Below are 16675 nucleotides of genomic sequence, written 5' to 3' on the forward strand. Positions count from 1 at the left end.
TTGTCATTGTATAGTACAGTATTATAAATTCTTTTTTTTTCATTTTCTGAACCTGCTTTGCCAATTTCTGTGTATTTGTAAATCTGACGGTCAATTTACAAGGTGCTATATATCAAACCTGCTATACTGAATGCCTACTTGCTCTAGTAAGTTTATAAGTTTTTGAATTTCCTGGACCTGCTTGCACCTGTGTAACTAACCTCTAAACTGCCCCCAACACGGTCCAGTTACATACCCTCATTGCCAGAGTTCTTGGACCAGAGGATGTAATCCGGCGTCAGTTTCTGAAATTCCGGGCTGAGTCCTTGAGAGCTGTAGACAGGAGTGAGGGCAAGGAATTTGGCAGCTGACATGGAGTAGCAGTCCCGCTCCCGCACAACCCGCCGCTGGCTCAGCATCATGTGAGTGCAGGGGATTAGGTACCTGCAAGAGCAAATCGATCCCAGTTAGTGCCAGGTTATTTTTAAAAAGGCAGGCAGCGTCAGACTAAAGTTGACACGGTCATGAGAACTCGGGGAGGGTGTGGGAAAAGAAAAGCAGCTGGTAAAAGAAATGATCTGAAAACGGATGTCCAGGCTATTTCATCATTCAATAACATGACCCACTTAAACCAGTTTAGGGTTATTGGGGGTTGAGCCTTTCCTGAAGCAAGCAGGAAGCAACCCTTGATGGGATGCCAATACAGTGCACAGGCCTACTTTGGCACTCATAGTGGAACATTTTCAAACTCTTAATCCAAGTCAATATCAAAGGCGGCATAACCTATCCAGGTGCAACAGGAGTAAAGCAGGAATCAACTCTGGGTTGAATACCAGTCCCCTGCATGGCCTATCCCTGCACACATTCACAGTCACTCCATTCCTTCCACATAACCACGCGGTATCCGCTATAATCTCTGCACGTCTTACTGACAAAGCAACCTGCATGAAGGAGCACTATCTCCAGCTCAACCTGGCAAAGACAGACCTACTTGTTAACCCAGCTTGTCTGCTTATTCAGCAGCCCATCTCCGTTCAACTTGGCTCATTATCTGTAACACCAGTCGTGTCTGTACACAACCTTAGGGTGGTGACTGATGACCAGCAGTCCTTCACTGACCATGTTGCTAAGGTCTCTCAGTCTTGCAGATTCACTCTCTACAACCCCAGCAAGATCAGACCATATCTGGTGGAGTAAGCAGCACAACTCCTGGTCTAGGCTTTGGTTTTGTCATATCTACAGTAGTGACACATGTCAGGATTACCTGTATGTGTCACCAAGTCACTGCAGATGATTCAAAATGCAGCGCCACAACTGCTTTCTGACCAAGCGAGGTGGGCACATGTCAATCCTTTCCTCAGGTCACTACATTGGCTCCATCTAGTGTCACATAATAGGTTCAAATCTTTGATGCTTGCCTACAGAGAAGTCAGTTAGTCAGCCCCTACATATATGGAGACACTTGTGAGGTCCTGTGCTTCTTCTTGAACCACTTAGGTCTGTTGATGGCCAATATCTGGTGATGCCAGATATCTTCTCCATGGCATCAAATCTCAATCCAGACTCTTTTTTGTGTAGCTCCTGGCTGGTGGAACAAGCCATTCAAACCGCTGACTCCCTCAACACGTTTAAGAAGCGTTTAAAGACTCTCCTTTGGTGACTTTCTGTCCAACTGTTGGGTTTCTGTAAAGGAGAATTGTAACAAACTTGTGTTTTGCTCTGAACTCTTCACTTATGATAATCTGTTTAGTACCCTTGTTCCTTAACGTGTCCCAAAACAGTCCCACCAGACTGATGTCTACTCAGTTATGTTGACCTCTTTTGTAAGTCAATAACCAAACAACATTAACATTCTCAAACTCTATGCGGGTTCAAGAGGGACCAGAGTCTATCCAGGCAGCATCGAGGGCAAAGCAGGAACTGAAGCAGGACAGAATGCCAGTTTCATTTCAATTCCTACTTCTGCACACACTCACTGTCACTCATAATGTGACTTTCTCAAACCCGTTTAATCTAATTCAGGTTCATGGATGCCAAGGCCTAGTAGGATAGTAATGGGTGCAATGCAGGAATCAACTCTACATAGGATGCCAGTCCTGTGAAGGATCTACTCCTCCCCACACCAATGCTCACTCATAATACAACAAATCTCAGACCTGCTTAATCCAATTCAGGGTCAAGAGTGTCCACAGCATATCCAAGCAACACTGAAGGCAAAGCAGGAACCAACCGTGGATTGAATGTCAGTACGGCATACTTTAGCACATACAGACTATTGCTCATAACTTAACAATCTCAAACCCAATCAGACTTAATCAAAGTCAATGTAGATGCCAGTCCATCTTAGTTAATACTCATACATGCACCCACTGTCACTCCTAACACAACATTCTCAAACCTGCTTAGTCCAGTTGAAGGTCATGGAGTACCCGTCTACTTCAGGGTGTACTCTGGCACACATCCAAACTCGGACTAGGCCACTTTTGCATCAGCCAATCAAACTAACCTGACCAGCTTAGGAGAAGTGACAGGAAACCTGCAGAACTAGTATGAGAACCCACAAAGGTGTGGGGAGAACTTGCAAACTTATCACAGACAGCAATCTGAACCCAGGTCAGTGGATCCAGACACTGGTCTATCACAGGGCCCTTTCATACACCTATATGACACTGCATTACAAAATCTGCTTCTTCACAGGAATGGCCTGCAAAACAAATGGCATGCGGACTGAAGGAATTTCCATTACCACTGCTGTTTTGGTAAGAATTCCTAAGCATGGGACAATGGCATGTTATTGAACTTGCTTAATTTTATCAAGATGCAGGGGACTTGGAGGTAGGCACCAGCATGTCTTTATGAAAGATCTCTGGCCATGATGCAGACCAGCATCAAAGCAAAAAAAAGAAAAGAGACTGGCACCCTTATCAGGATATGACAATGAGTAGCAAGATCCCGCACCTAACAAATAGCATTGCCATAAACTACACCTGTAGGGTGCCAGTACTGGTGCCAAGTGAAGAAACCCTGGGGCTCTGCATCTACTAACAGTAAGCCAATTGCTCAGAAGGAGGCCTGGCCCAGTGTGATGCAGTTCACCTAGGAGTCACCAGGGGAGCTCTGTTCCATTTTGACAAGAAACCCATCAATGATTCTGAGCAATGGCTGTGCTTTGTTGAAATTAATTGTTATTTTTCTGAGCTTTAAGGTTAGTTCTTTGTTATCAAGGAACATTATTATTAAGGAGTAAGCCTGGATAGATGATGTTCACGTTTGTTATTTTGGTTATTTGATGGTGCACTTCTACTTCACTTCTAGGAGACAGTGAAGAGTATTAAGAATGGTAAAGACAGTGAAAAAGCGCATGCTTTGAATGTGCACTTTATGAAAGTTTATACATGTGAAGCAGGTCATAACCTTCCAGAATTAACAGGAGGTACTAAGTGATTTTGAAAATGTAAAGAGAGAAGTGCTGCTTGGTTTAAATAGGCTGGCAACCACAGCACTGCAGAGAAAGTGATTTCGTGGTCACGAGTGCAGACATTGGGTTCACCCTGTTCTGCAGCACAGGGAGTCTACCAGACATTTTCTAAACTCTCTCTTGAGAACTCCAGTAGCATCCTGAAAAATTTCAGAATTAAACACGAATGTCCATAAGCATGTAAGTACAGTGATATGTCGAAAATGTCTTTATGATGTTTATGGAAGCTTATTCCCACCACTCAAATTAAAATACATATTTAGTTATTTTGCAAAGATATTCACTGCAGTACCCACATGCTCCGTGCATCTAGTGAAAAGTAGCTGAAGGATATATTTAATCTGTCCAGTCACATGTGGTGACTAAAAGTGGACCTGACCTTCTCTCCTCAGCTCTTTAATTAACAGAACTTGCTTGACTAAAAGTTGCCATGTCCTTCTCTCTTCATACTTATGCTTGACAGGGCACACTTTGACTAAAAATGGCCAACTCCTTTTAATTTTATACTTAGGCTTCCTGTGTCTTATTGACTAAAATTGGGTGTGTCCTTCTCTCGTCCTGCTTATGCTTAACTAAAAGTGGGTGTGTCTTTTAGTCGTCACTTTCATGCTTTCTAGGTCTTGCTGACAAAAAGTGGGCATGTTATTTTATCCTCCTGCTCATGCTTGGTAGGGACCTTTTGACTTGAATTATTTAATTATTTACTCTTCACACTCCTACTATGATTAGAACAGCACCTTTGCTCAACCAGAGGGAGGCGATTTTAAAAATTCCTTCAGTAGGAGGCCACTAAGGTCATGCTATAGTAAGATGGTTGGTTTTGGTCAATGTCAGCCCTTAATTCTGCCAATCTGACAAATCTTGGTCATTGCACCAAAATAATTAGTGTGTGTTATATGGCTGGCACCATTGCTAGGCAGCAATCCATCTGGATTTGGTAGCAAACTAAGCTAACTTACATGATGGTCCCTCTCAAGAGTTCCCCCGGATGTCCAGATCGTGAAAGCTAAATGAGGAATAGAAGAACTCCTTTAGCTCAAGTGACCATCTTGGTTTATGACTGCGAGTGATTATCACATTGTTGAAAGTCTTGTGTTTGTGCCTCATATTAAGAGATGAAATGGTAAATTCTATGACCTCAATGGCTATGCAACTTTTTCAGAAAGCTCTTTCCAGGTTACAAATACAAGGTCCTAAATAAATCATGGAATGTAACATACAGACCTCATTCTTGAAAGCTTTTAAAACAGAAACACCTCATCATTCATCTAAAACCCAGAGTATGACACACTGCTGACCCCATCCCAGTGTGGATGGTTCCCCTCCCACCAAATCAATGAAGGAAACCCCTACCTCAAGACAAGCTGCAGCATTACATCTTCACAGTGCAGGCCAATCAGAGTCCGGAACAAGGCAAGAGACACCGTGCCGAGCTGTAACAGGATCAAATGGGAGTAATCAGGGATTGTCATGCACATAAAATGCAACCTCTGCTCTTCTGCTTTTGCATAGGCCGTTATTTTAAAATTTACAACACTAGTCTTCCTCCCAAGTCGTTTGCAAAAGGAAATGCCTGGCAAGTTCACATGTAGGTATAAAGTAATGTCCAAATACACTTTATTTTCTAGAGTAACATCCATCCATCTATCTATTTTAATATTCACTAAATCCAGTTTAGGCTCATGGGGAGCCACAGCCATTCCCAGCAGCCTAGGGCACAACACAAGAACCATCTTTGAATGGGGTACCAGGCCATATGTACCAAATACTGGCTGCATAGTGAGATAGTGCTCTTGAATTTCGAATGCATTCAAAAATATTTTTGCTCTAAGTAGTTTATAGCATAACATACCTTAGCATTCTCTCCAGTTTAATCCAATTCAGGGTCCAGGGTGGATCAAAGCCTATTTCAGTAACATCAAGTACAAAGCCTAGAGCAAACCTAAACAGAGCGATAGTTCATCGCAGGCCCCACTTGCAGGCATATCATCACTCGCCAAGAGCCAAATCAAAACCAACTCAGACAAATTTGGGGATGTGCACAATACAGTATATCTGGAATATGGGCACCAATATGCTATTTTCTGTTTTATTATTGTTTTTGTTATTTGTGAATTTTCTGTCAAATGTTTGCTTTAATTATGTGTTTTCTGTTAGACGCTTCATAATAAATAAATAGAAACTATGTGTATGACACCACTGCTCTCCCTTGTTCCCTGTATTTTGCCAATGGGACCACCTCTTGCATCACTGCTAAGGGACCATCCCCATTTATAAAAAGCAGGTTGGGAGCGAGTTCCTTGTAGTTCATTGACTGCATTGTTTGGAGAATATTGTATTATTCTGGGTTTTAGATTTACTGATTTTGCTGGTCTTTGGCTTCTATTTAATGGAATTTTTACTGGATTGTGTTCTAGGGACTTGAGCAACTCCTTTTTTTCCTAGTGTTTTTCCTTTTGGTGAATGCATATCATCTTTTATAAAGATTCTTGTAGTACTTGTCTCTATACAAGCCAGAATTTTCACAGTACCTCCTCTTGTGAGACATATTTTTGGAAATATGTGAGGCACACTTGTGATTTTTGAACGTTAATACCCTGTCCTTCATTTAGAAGCCTCCCGTTTGCCTTAGGTCAAGGCTGGTGAGGCCCATTTTGAAAAGGCATGTCAGGATCCTGGACTGTTTTTGTGGGTCTTTTTGAAAACCTTAGCCATTTTGCCATTGAATCATAACACGGATAATAGAGCACCTTTCCAAAATGAACACCAGGATTCAGACTCTTACTCTGGGAAGCTTAAAGTAGTACAACTCCAACTCCAGCATATATCTAATCATGGCATTTATAGGAGACATTGCTACTGTAGGGACTGGTTGATAATTATTAATTTATAGTGCTGTTAAATATTTAGAATCAATTTAGAGTCTCCAGTCAACCTAACATGCATATCTTTGAAGATGTGGAAGGAAAATTAAAGAACCCAGAGGAAAACCCACTTGCTGTAAATACGGAGAGAATGTGGAGCTGATACTAGCAATACTAAAATTGTAGAAAATGCCAAAACAACTTTAATTGTCCTCCAGAAAGGCCAACCTTATTGATTCAGAACTGCACAGAGTAATGCAAGTGCCAAGTTGGGGTGTGTGCAGGGCAGAAATACAAAAGAAATGTAAAATCATTAGTAAATTACAACATGCAACCCTTATTATGTTCTATGGTGGATTTGGTCTTTTTGTCTTTTGTTTTTCCTGTTCACTTTGTTGTTTCTTGTTTCTGCTATGTTGCAGCCTGGGTTCCAACACTGGCTCAGGTGTCTTTTTATGTATTTTTTTCATTTCCTTTTTTAGCTGCATTCATATATAAATGAGAAAAGCACCCAACGTCTGTCAGTCCGTATGAAACAACTTGACTCTCGGTGGACCAATTTTGTTTAAATTCAGCACACGTATTCAAGGAAATTTGTTGGGACAATTTAATATTCACTGAGATATCTTGAATACAGCATGCTGCACAAATTTTGGAAATTACAAAATCTCCCACTGAAAAGCATTGTAGAATTTGCCATCTTGTCTATCTTAAAACAGGCCTATAAGGCTGCAACAAATGCACTTCCAATTGTGAGAAAAGGGTATCCATGAGATGAGATGAGAAGCTGAAATCGTAGTCAGGGATATACTGAGACCAAAATCAGAAAAGTAAAGGAAGGACTGAAGAGACAAAAACAAAGGGCAACAATGAACACAAAGGGCATGAATTGAAACTGGAGTCAAAACAAACTACTGTACTTAGGCCTTCATTAAGAAAGTACATTGCAAAGTATATGCAGCCTACCGTATACCACCATATTTATCACAGAAACCCCAGTGACGCCATTAATCGTGGCTCTTGCGAATGGAAATGTGATGACACACAGCCAAAAAATGGCATCAAGGAATTGAACAAAACAAAATGGTTATGTGAAACAACACTCTTAAATTGAAAACTAAATTAAAAACTAATGTTGGAAAGGAACTGCCCTTGTAAAAAATCCCCCAATAAGACAAAACACATACATATTAAACTAGTTTAATACTACTGTCCTTTAGCTCTCGTTTTGTTCTTGATTTTTGCATTGCAACTTGGGATTTCTGCTACTGTATGTAATTCTTTTTAAGATTCTTTCGTAATTTGCTTTGATTTTGGATTTCGATTATTGGATCAGAGAGCGGGTTTTGTTTGCCTTTTAAGGTGTATCTTTTTTTTACTTTTATTCTCAATTTTTTTTTAATATCTCTTGAATAAATCTTTAAACATGAACTTTGTTTTTGTTACTTTGAGCCAGATGTTTTAACAGTTCCCCCCCTCCCTCTCTCTCGCTCAGAGTTTTTGAATTCAGGCCTAGATATGCAGGCCACAAGCCTGCTTCAAGAGTATGGTGTTAAGCTCACTGATGTCTTGAGGCCTAGTCTTAGAGGCAGAGCCTCATTATGAGTATGGTGTTAAGCTCACTGATGTCTTGAGGCCTAGTCTTAGAGGCAGAGCCTCATTATGAGTATTGACAGTTGGGTAAAGATCTTTATCAAGTTAATTTTGGCCTTTTTAATTTTGTGTTTTGCATTAGTTCACTGTTGTAAAAAACATGAATAGTTTTTAACTTGATTTTTACACAAATTTCTTCATTTTAGGGGTTTCTGAATACCTGGAATTCATTTCTGTAATTGGTTTTCTTATCTGGAATTATTTTCAGCATGTTAAAAATTCTTTGAGTCTTGGCCACCATTTTGTTGTCCTTATGGGCAATACCATTTTAAGCTGTTTTGCTTGTACTGTAGTTGCTGTAGACATTGTTAACCAGATGACAATAGGAGGGGCTTGACCTGTGATGTCACTAGTGTGATGGGATGAAGGTTGAATTTGGCCGTCCTCTGTTGTCCATTTTCCTGGATTTGTCGTAGCTTACCGAGTTCTAGCAGGTTATTTTTGACTTTGGTGTATGAATTGGTTTATTGTTTTGACTAGGGATGTCAAAAAGAACCAAGACTTCGGTAGCAAACTGAATTCAAAATGCCAAAAACATAACAGTGCTAGCTTTTTTACAGTATTGGTACCAAAGTGAAAGTTGGTAGCACACTGATGAGAGACTGCATGTAGACAAACATCTTTAGAAGTCATAATAATTACAGGTCCTGGTCATAAAATTAGAATAGCATGACAAAGTTGATTTATTTCAGTAATTCCATTCAAAAAGTGAAACTTGTATATTAGATTCATTCATTACACACAGACTGATGTATTTCAAATGTGTATTTCTTTTAATTTTGATGATTATAACTGACAACTAGTGAAAGTCCCAAATTCAGTATCTCGGAAAATTAGAATATCAATTAAGACCAATGCAAAAAAAGGATTTTTAGAAATGTTGGCCAACTGAAAGGTATGAACATGAAAAGTATGAGCATGTACAGCACTCAATATTTAGTTGGGGCTCATTTGGCCTGGATTACTGCAGCAATGCGGCGTGGCATGGAGTCGATCAGTCTGTGGCACTGCTCAGGTGTTATGAGAGCCCATGTTGCTCTGATAGTGGCCTTCAGCTCTTCTGAATTGTTGGGTCTGGCGTATTGCATCTTCCTCTTCACAATACCCCATAGATTTTCTATGGGGTTAAGGTCAGGCGAGTTTGCTGGCCAATCAAGAACAGGGATACCATGGTCCTTAAACCAGGTATTGGTAGCTTTGGCACTGTGTGCAGGTGCCAGGTCCTGTTGGAAAATGAAATCTGCATCTCCATAATGTTCGTCAGCAGCAGGAAGCATGAAGTGCTCTAAAACTTCCTGGTAGACGGCTGCGTTGACCTTGGACCTCGGAAAACACAATGGACCAACACCAGCAGATGACATTGCACCCCAAACCATCACTGACTGTGGTAACTTTACACTAGACCTCAAGCAACATGGATTCTGTGCCTCTCCTCTCTTCCTCCAGACTCTGGGACCTTGATTTGATAATGATACCATCTGCTATATAATAAAATGCTAAGGTCTGTGTGTGTGTGTGTGAAATCTGACAGGTCAGTTTGGCTTTAGTGTGGGTACTCAGTTTGGCTTTGGTGACACAGTTGAAAGAGGAAGTACAAGTGGGGAACACACAAGGAGCAGTAAAGAAGTAGGAGTCACCCTGAGCGTCACCTTCAAAGACGAAAAGTATAAAAGCAAACAGGAGGACAGCAAAAAACCTCAAAATGAGTCCGAGAAGCAGGCTTTACAGGAACGTGCCTGACAGAGCACAGGCAAGAGGGGTTCAGACACATGAGGATATGAAAGAAAGGCATTGAAGGTACATGTAGGGCAAGAGATATCCAGTATTTTTAAAATTTATTCTATTACCTGCCTTTGACAGGTACTCTGGCTTGTTCTTTATAAACTCTATGCTGAAATCCCCCTATTATAATAACAGTGATAATTACACTGGAGGAATCCCCCTGGTCTATAACACAATAAATTCAAGTCCTGCATTTTAATTTGAGTTTACTGAAATGATAGCAGGGCAACTACTTGACTGATATTACCACTATTTTAAATTTGCTGTGACTATTAGATTGCATATTCTATTACAGAAACAGGTGCAATATTGTCCCCTTGAATAATGGAGTTACTTTTAACTAAAAAGTAGGTGAAAAGGGATTTCTGTTTTTACCATTGTATTGAATAGGTATCATGTATCATGCAATTTCACTGGTATAGATAAAAAAATGTTAGTATTGTGCCATCTCTAATTTTGACCTCATTTCTCCATCTCCTGGTCCTTTTCACAACATCTTCGCTATCTGCCTTCCCAAACAGCACAACTGCATTTCTCCGTGAGTCAATATTAGTAATTCTTTGTGTTGAAGCAACTGACGGCTATTTAATACTCTGGTTTTTCATGCCATCAGTTAGAATTCAGTTCACTTTGTCTCGGCTGCCCTTTTTGAATTCCTGTACTTTGGTCTTGTGTTTTGAGCTCTTTTAACCATTTAGTGTGTGATTCTCCAGTTTTTAACTTTTAGTTTGGTTACTTAGTTTGGATTTTGGTTGCTTGATTTTGGATTTAGTTTTAGCTTGTTTATTGTTAGATTCAATGGCATTTTATATTTTTGATCTTTTGAATTTTTTTTTGTCATTTTTGCACCCTTTCTACATGGTGTCCTTAATTGAAATTATTATTACTTAGGCATTTTTCTTTTTCTTTGAATCAATGTTTTTTTTATTAATGTTTTAAGTCAATACATTTCTTTAATTAAGTTCTGTGTGTAGCCAGGCATCTTAAATGATGGTCCTGGCTCACTTCTCTTGGCTTCACATAACTCCATCCTGCTTCCAGTAGCTCCCCTTGTGTGGTCACATTAAACTGCAGCTGTTTCTGAAAATTTTTCATTTTTACAGCCTCTTATCCAGAAACCCAATTGATCCCAAAAGTGGCCAACACGTCAGTTTTCTGCAGTGGAGTTAAGCTTGATGTCATTTTCTTTGCCCAAGCACAAAGGACATTGGCATGGATAAAGGAGTTTGGTGTGACAATGGCTGACAACTGGCAGACAAGCCTTGTATTGTGCTGCTAAGTCAAGCTTCCTAAATAAAGAAACAGATACACTGCTCTTTGTGTTCATTATTTGCATTTTCCACAATAAAATGAAAAGAAAGAAAATAATCAGTGAGCCAAGTGCAAATGTCACAATTGTCCAAAGCACTTTTCTCTACAAAAGGATACATCATAAACTGTGGCCTACCAGGCAATCCCTTTATTACAGCCATTATTAGAAGGACATGGGGCCCCAATTATGGCCACATATGTCTTACATATTATTATGTATTAATGCGTGCTGTCATTTTCTAAACCGCTTAGTCCTCGACAAGGTCACAGGGTTTTGGGGTTTTGTGCTGGAGCTAGAACAGGGCACAATGCAGGAACAAACCCTGAATAGGGTGCCATTCCATCTAAGGGAAAACACATACACATTAATGTATTTTTATAAGTTTTATTGTTTTAATTGTCTTTAAATTATTACTAATCATATTTCTATGTTATTTCAGTTGATTTTATACCGTCTCCTCAAGATTCCCTACGTTCCCTGTTCTTTGAGGGTGGGGTACCAGGAGGCAGAGCTCCCTGACATCATCAATCATAAGCTCTCTCTCTCTCTGTTATATAAGTGAGCAAAGAAGACTCAGTAGCAAGAACTCATTGTCTTTGTATTCACAGTACAATTATGAGCCAATTAATGGCCGACAGAGTTGAGGCGATTCATACTTACGACCAAGAGCCATGGTAAATCCATAGGATAATAATGTTATAAAAATTTCCCAAACCAGCCGCAATTATAAATCTTTCTCATTATTATTATTTCATAGGGTCTCATATGTTGTATGACTCTTGGAGGGCCCTTTAAGGTTAGTTTTGATTGTTGCTGATCCACATGGCTAATTCTTATTCTTTCAGCCCACACTGCCTTCACGTACGCCAATGTTTCTCAACCTTTATGGTCACATGGCCCAGTTTTAAATTTATTGACGAACGAGTAGCATGCAACTTTAAAGGTTCCCTCTATGTGAAATAAGGTAATTCGAAAACAAGGCAACATATCGTGCAGCGCTGCTGATCTCTTACATGACCCACTGTGACTCAACCAACAACAGCAGCCAGTGGTTGAGAAACACTGCCTTACACAGACCTGCTGTGCAGACACTGCAACTCAAAGAACGGTTTGTGTTACTTCATACCGGCAGTTAAAGTATGCCTGCCAGTGACCCATACCAAGCCCACAAAGCCTCAACTGCAATCACTTGTACACTTCGTAAGCGACATACAGCCTATTTGATATTCAGCCAAATGGCCAGCCCCAAAAGAAGTTACAAGTCAGCACATCACTGCATGATATTATTTATCCTCTTTAATAAAATCCCTGTGTACGTCCAGGTGTCCGTGTGTGTGTGTCTTCTGGTGAAGTGCGCATGCGCATGGCACTGTGTGATGCGCGATATTACTGTCAGAGGAAAGTTAGAGGCGTTTTACGGAAATACAAACCAGTACTACTGCGAGAGGAAATTAAAGATACACAACACAGTGACGCATATTACAGCCACATTCAAGCCAGTATTACTGTCAGAGGAGATTAAAGGCATATTACCAACGCACACGCCTGTATTACCGCCAGGGAAAATTAAAGGTATATTACGGACGTACAAACCAGCGGATGTACAAGACAGTATTACTGTCACAGAAAATTAAAGACACACAATATACGGCGGCAGCCCGCGAAGAACGGTCAGCTCAGCACGTAAAAATCAACAAAAGAAAGGCTGAAAGAAAGATAAATATGACCAAAAAAAAGAATGAGGTCAAAGTCCCTTGCCATTTAATATAGACTGTTCCTACTAATGTTTATGCACTACTGTTCTAGTGCCCGTTATTGTAACGGGCTAAATGACTAGTTTATATATATATATATATATATATATATATATACACACTGTATATATATAATATATATTGTGGACAACAAGGGGCGTACAGCTCTACAAACCCCAGACACAGAAGCCAAGTAGCACACAAGATACGTTTATTCCCGTGGGGGACACTTTTGTGTCGTTCCCTACAGTGTCACAGTTCCCAAGCACAATACAAGAAATCATCTTTTCTTTCTTATCTTCCTTCTCTCCTTGTTCTGCCTCCACTCCTCTCCTGACAAGCTTCATCCACCTCTTCCCAACTCTGGATCCTCAAATGGAGTGAGGCGGCCCCTTTTATTCTGCTCCTGGGAGTGCTCAAGGTGGCTTATCAGTGCTACCTGGAATCACTCCCAGGTGTGGTGCAAGTCCAGTATAGGGTTCTGCAGCTCCCCCTGGAGGCCCCCACGGAACCCAACAGGGCTGCACCAAACTCCAAGTCACAGCATTCCCTGCTGGAAGCCACGGTGCCACAGCCTCCCAGAAGGACTGCCCTCTAGCGTCCCAGGGGAGGTACTGCTTCACTGATGCTCTCTTCCCTGGTCCTTCCTTTCCGTTGGCGTCCCAGTTGGGTAATGGCTGTGGCCACCCATCACAATATATATAAGAGCCAACAAAATCCCATGCATTTGCGCTCTATAAAAAGGAAGGATTTATACGCCCATCTTGCCTTCAGTCTAGTTGGAATGGCTGGGACAGCAAGAGCTTATTAAGGATAAGAGGGTATAAAATCAATCATGAAAAGGAGCTTAAATACTCACAAGCCAAGTGCACTGACACCACACTTCGTGACATTACTATGAGTTTACAAAGCATGAAGCACGTTGGACTCATGCACGGTTTAGTAAATATTGCAGCTTTCAAACAAAGTTACACTTGAGACCACAGCCCTTCACAACAACAGGATTCTCTGTGCATACAAAGTGACGTGATGATAAACAAAGTGAAGTTGAGCACACTTAGCACTGCTGGTAGTGCACATGTGAAGTCCACACAAAACCGTCAATGATTGCCTAAACACGTTGTGATGGTACGAGTCAGCTCCACGCTACCGGGTCCTTCCGGGAGCCTCTTGAACCCGCCACCGCCGATAACATACCTAAGGGATGAGCCAAGCAAATGAGTACACTCATTCAAAGCAAGAGATAGGTACATAAGTGTATCAGTGATTTTATTAAAACCTTCCAAAACAAAATAGTGTCCAAATAAATAGTGCAGTGCTCCATCCATTATAAATAAATAAACTCGTAATCCATAAAAAGAAACCAGTGTTCAGTGCAGGTTAAAATAGTCAATAAATAATCCTTTTAAAAACAAGGTAAAATTCTCATAGGCAGGAAAACTGTCCTTTTAAAATTGGGTCCCTGGTGCAACCCTTTGTAAACAACGTCTCCTCTGCTTACTTCTGTTGCAAGAGGACTCAACCATCCTGCAGACACAGCCATCCAACTCCTGCTGGTCCCCATGGCTCCCAGCAAGGTTCCCAATTTGGACCTCAACGTAGGAAGTGACTGTGGCCATCTGTGGCCCTGACAGGGCTCTCCATCCAAACCTTTCCAACTCCCGCTGCCTTCCTAGACTTACGCGGAAAGCCTCACCAGAAGGTTACTCCAGCTCCCAAGTCATTCAGCTGGAGTAGCATCGACCGCGCACTCCCCAAGGGACTCTACTCCCAGCTGCCTGCCTCCTCTCTCTTGCTCTCTTCGCCTCCTGCCTTTGCTCTCTTTCCTTTAACCTCCTTTCATTTTCTCTTTTCTTTTGTCTTTTTTCTCCCTGCTTCTGACCCATGCAGGCTTCTTTATCCTCTGCTGCCTAACTAGGTGCAAGTGCGAGTAGCCATTCCCTCCATGGGATCATTGAGGTGCCTGACTGATTCGCCTGCCTCTGCATGTATATGTAGTGCAGCAAGCCAGTTCCCCAATCAACCGCAGAGTGAAACATAATCGCACATACCTGCACCCAATTGGAGCCTGCACCATTTCAGGGCATGATTATTTATTTAAAATTGGCCACTAATTTCTCAGGCATGGACCCGCTATACCACACACGCTAACCGCAGTGATTATTTCATAACTCCAAAAGCTAAGTGCATTTTGGTCATATTACCTAAGACGTGAGATCATTGCCCATCTCTCTTTTATGCCAAGTGTGTCTGCTTGTGTCTATATTCTCATTACATTTGCATTCTTGATGTTTCAACAGAGAATATTTGACTAAGTTCAAAAACTCCACAGCGTGACATTCATGCTAAATGACCCACATCCTGCAGCTGCAACCACACAAATTCTCATCCCATGCTGCCCACGGCACAAGCTCAATGCTCACCTGGAAGGGCGTGTTGATTCGGCTGACCAAAGTGTCCAAAATGTGCACATTCTCATGCTTGTGTAGAAAGATGAAGCTAAGGAATATCTGCAGCAGTGCCAACTCAGATATATTGCGGAGAAACAGGTCCAGATAAGCCGTGGTGGTCATCACTTCTTCCACAGTGAGCTGAAGAGACAAGAAAAGGAAAATCAATGAAAGAGTCATTGTGTGAAATACTGGAGGGCTTCACTTTTGGCTGCATAATAAAATCTTACTCTAGAACTTACAGAAAACACACTAAATCAGCAATGGAGAATCAGAAACTGATATACCTGTACATACAGTGGGTTCAGAAAGTATTCCAACCCCTTCATTTTCTCTGCACTTTGTTGTGTTGTGATTTAATTTTAAAATGATTCTTTTCCCACCTGTGCCCATCAACCCACACTCAGTAACACACAAAGGCAAAATGAAAAAATGTTTTTAGAAAGATTGGAAAATATATTAAAAATCAACAGGCTACATTAATTTAACTTCCCAAGTGAGTAAGTGTGGGTGGGTACAATAGTGGGCCCTTTGATAGACTAACACATCGTATCCTTTACTGCAATACGACTTGCAGTGAGAAGTCAAGCAAAATGACACCTTTTATTGGCTAACTAAAAAGATTACAATATGCAAGCTTTCGAGGCAACTCAGGCCCTTTCTTCAGGCAAGATGTAATATGACTTGGAAATGGATTAAGCAGGTTTGAAATTGGATAGTTGGACGGAGTGGGGTAACCTAGAGAAAATCCCAGCAGCACTGGACACAAGGCAGGTGCCACCGTAGATGAAGTGTCACCCTGTGACATGGCAAATCTCCACATAGTGTCACAGCTAACACACAATGGGGTACCCACCTGCAAACGGGGTGAACATTCAAACTCCACAATGACAGTGACCGTGCCTGGAAACTGAACCCAAGACCCTGGATCTCCAGGACAATGTGCTAACCTTTGTGCCACCATGCCATTCCGTATTACAACATTACAAGAGAATTGACCTTTTATCCAACGTAACTTACAACATTGAAGTGACCAGCTCATGGTCACACAGTGGGATTTGAATCCACAACCTCAAGGTTTGAAGTGCAAAGTTCAAAGTCTTAACCACTATGCCACACTATTTCAACTCGTACAAGAAAAAAAAGTTATAAAACACCTTGGGCGTCAGTTACTTTGACTAGAATAAAATAATCAGTCTAGAAAACCTTACCTTATGAAGAGCAGGCGCCACCACGGGCACAAGGAAGCCATTGTAAATGTAGTCGATCAGCTGGGATCTGATGGAGAGATGTGCCACCTGGTAAGAGAACAAGCAGACAAGAAGATTGGCTGGACCCCAACATCACCTGCCCCAGGTTTGGCTTTAAATCATATAGTGCTTGGAATGGTAAGAGAAGAGTGC

At 41.2% G+C, this 16675-nt stretch overlaps 1 protein-coding gene across 4 annotated transcripts in view; it reads right to left on the reverse strand.

Moving 5' to 3' along the window:
• Positions 1-16675, reverse strand: part of fhip1aa (FHF complex subunit HOOK interacting protein 1Aa) — a 126774-nt gene that overhangs the window by 17921 nt on the left and 92178 nt on the right. For all 4 annotated transcript variants that reach the window (XR_007935090.1, XM_028802698.2, XM_028802699.2 and 1 more), the window contains exons 6-9: positions 16484-16570; positions 15246-15413; positions 4811-4890; positions 236-423 (exon numbers count right to left, since the gene is read on the reverse strand). Coding sequence is in view for 3 of the 4 variants with exons in the window: in XM_028802698.2 (XP_028658531.1) it covers positions 236-423; positions 4811-4890; positions 15246-15413; positions 16484-16570 (523 nt within the window). In the remaining variant the exon portion in view is untranslated. The remainder of the gene's footprint in view (positions 1-235; positions 424-4810; positions 4891-15245; positions 15414-16483; positions 16571-16675) is intronic.

The sequence above is a fragment of the Erpetoichthys calabaricus genome, chromosome 5 (assembly GCF_900747795.2).
Source record: "Erpetoichthys calabaricus chromosome 5, fErpCal1.3, whole genome shotgun sequence".
In the NCBI taxonomy this organism is placed as follows: domain Eukaryota; kingdom Metazoa; phylum Chordata; class Cladistia; order Polypteriformes; family Polypteridae; genus Erpetoichthys; species Erpetoichthys calabaricus.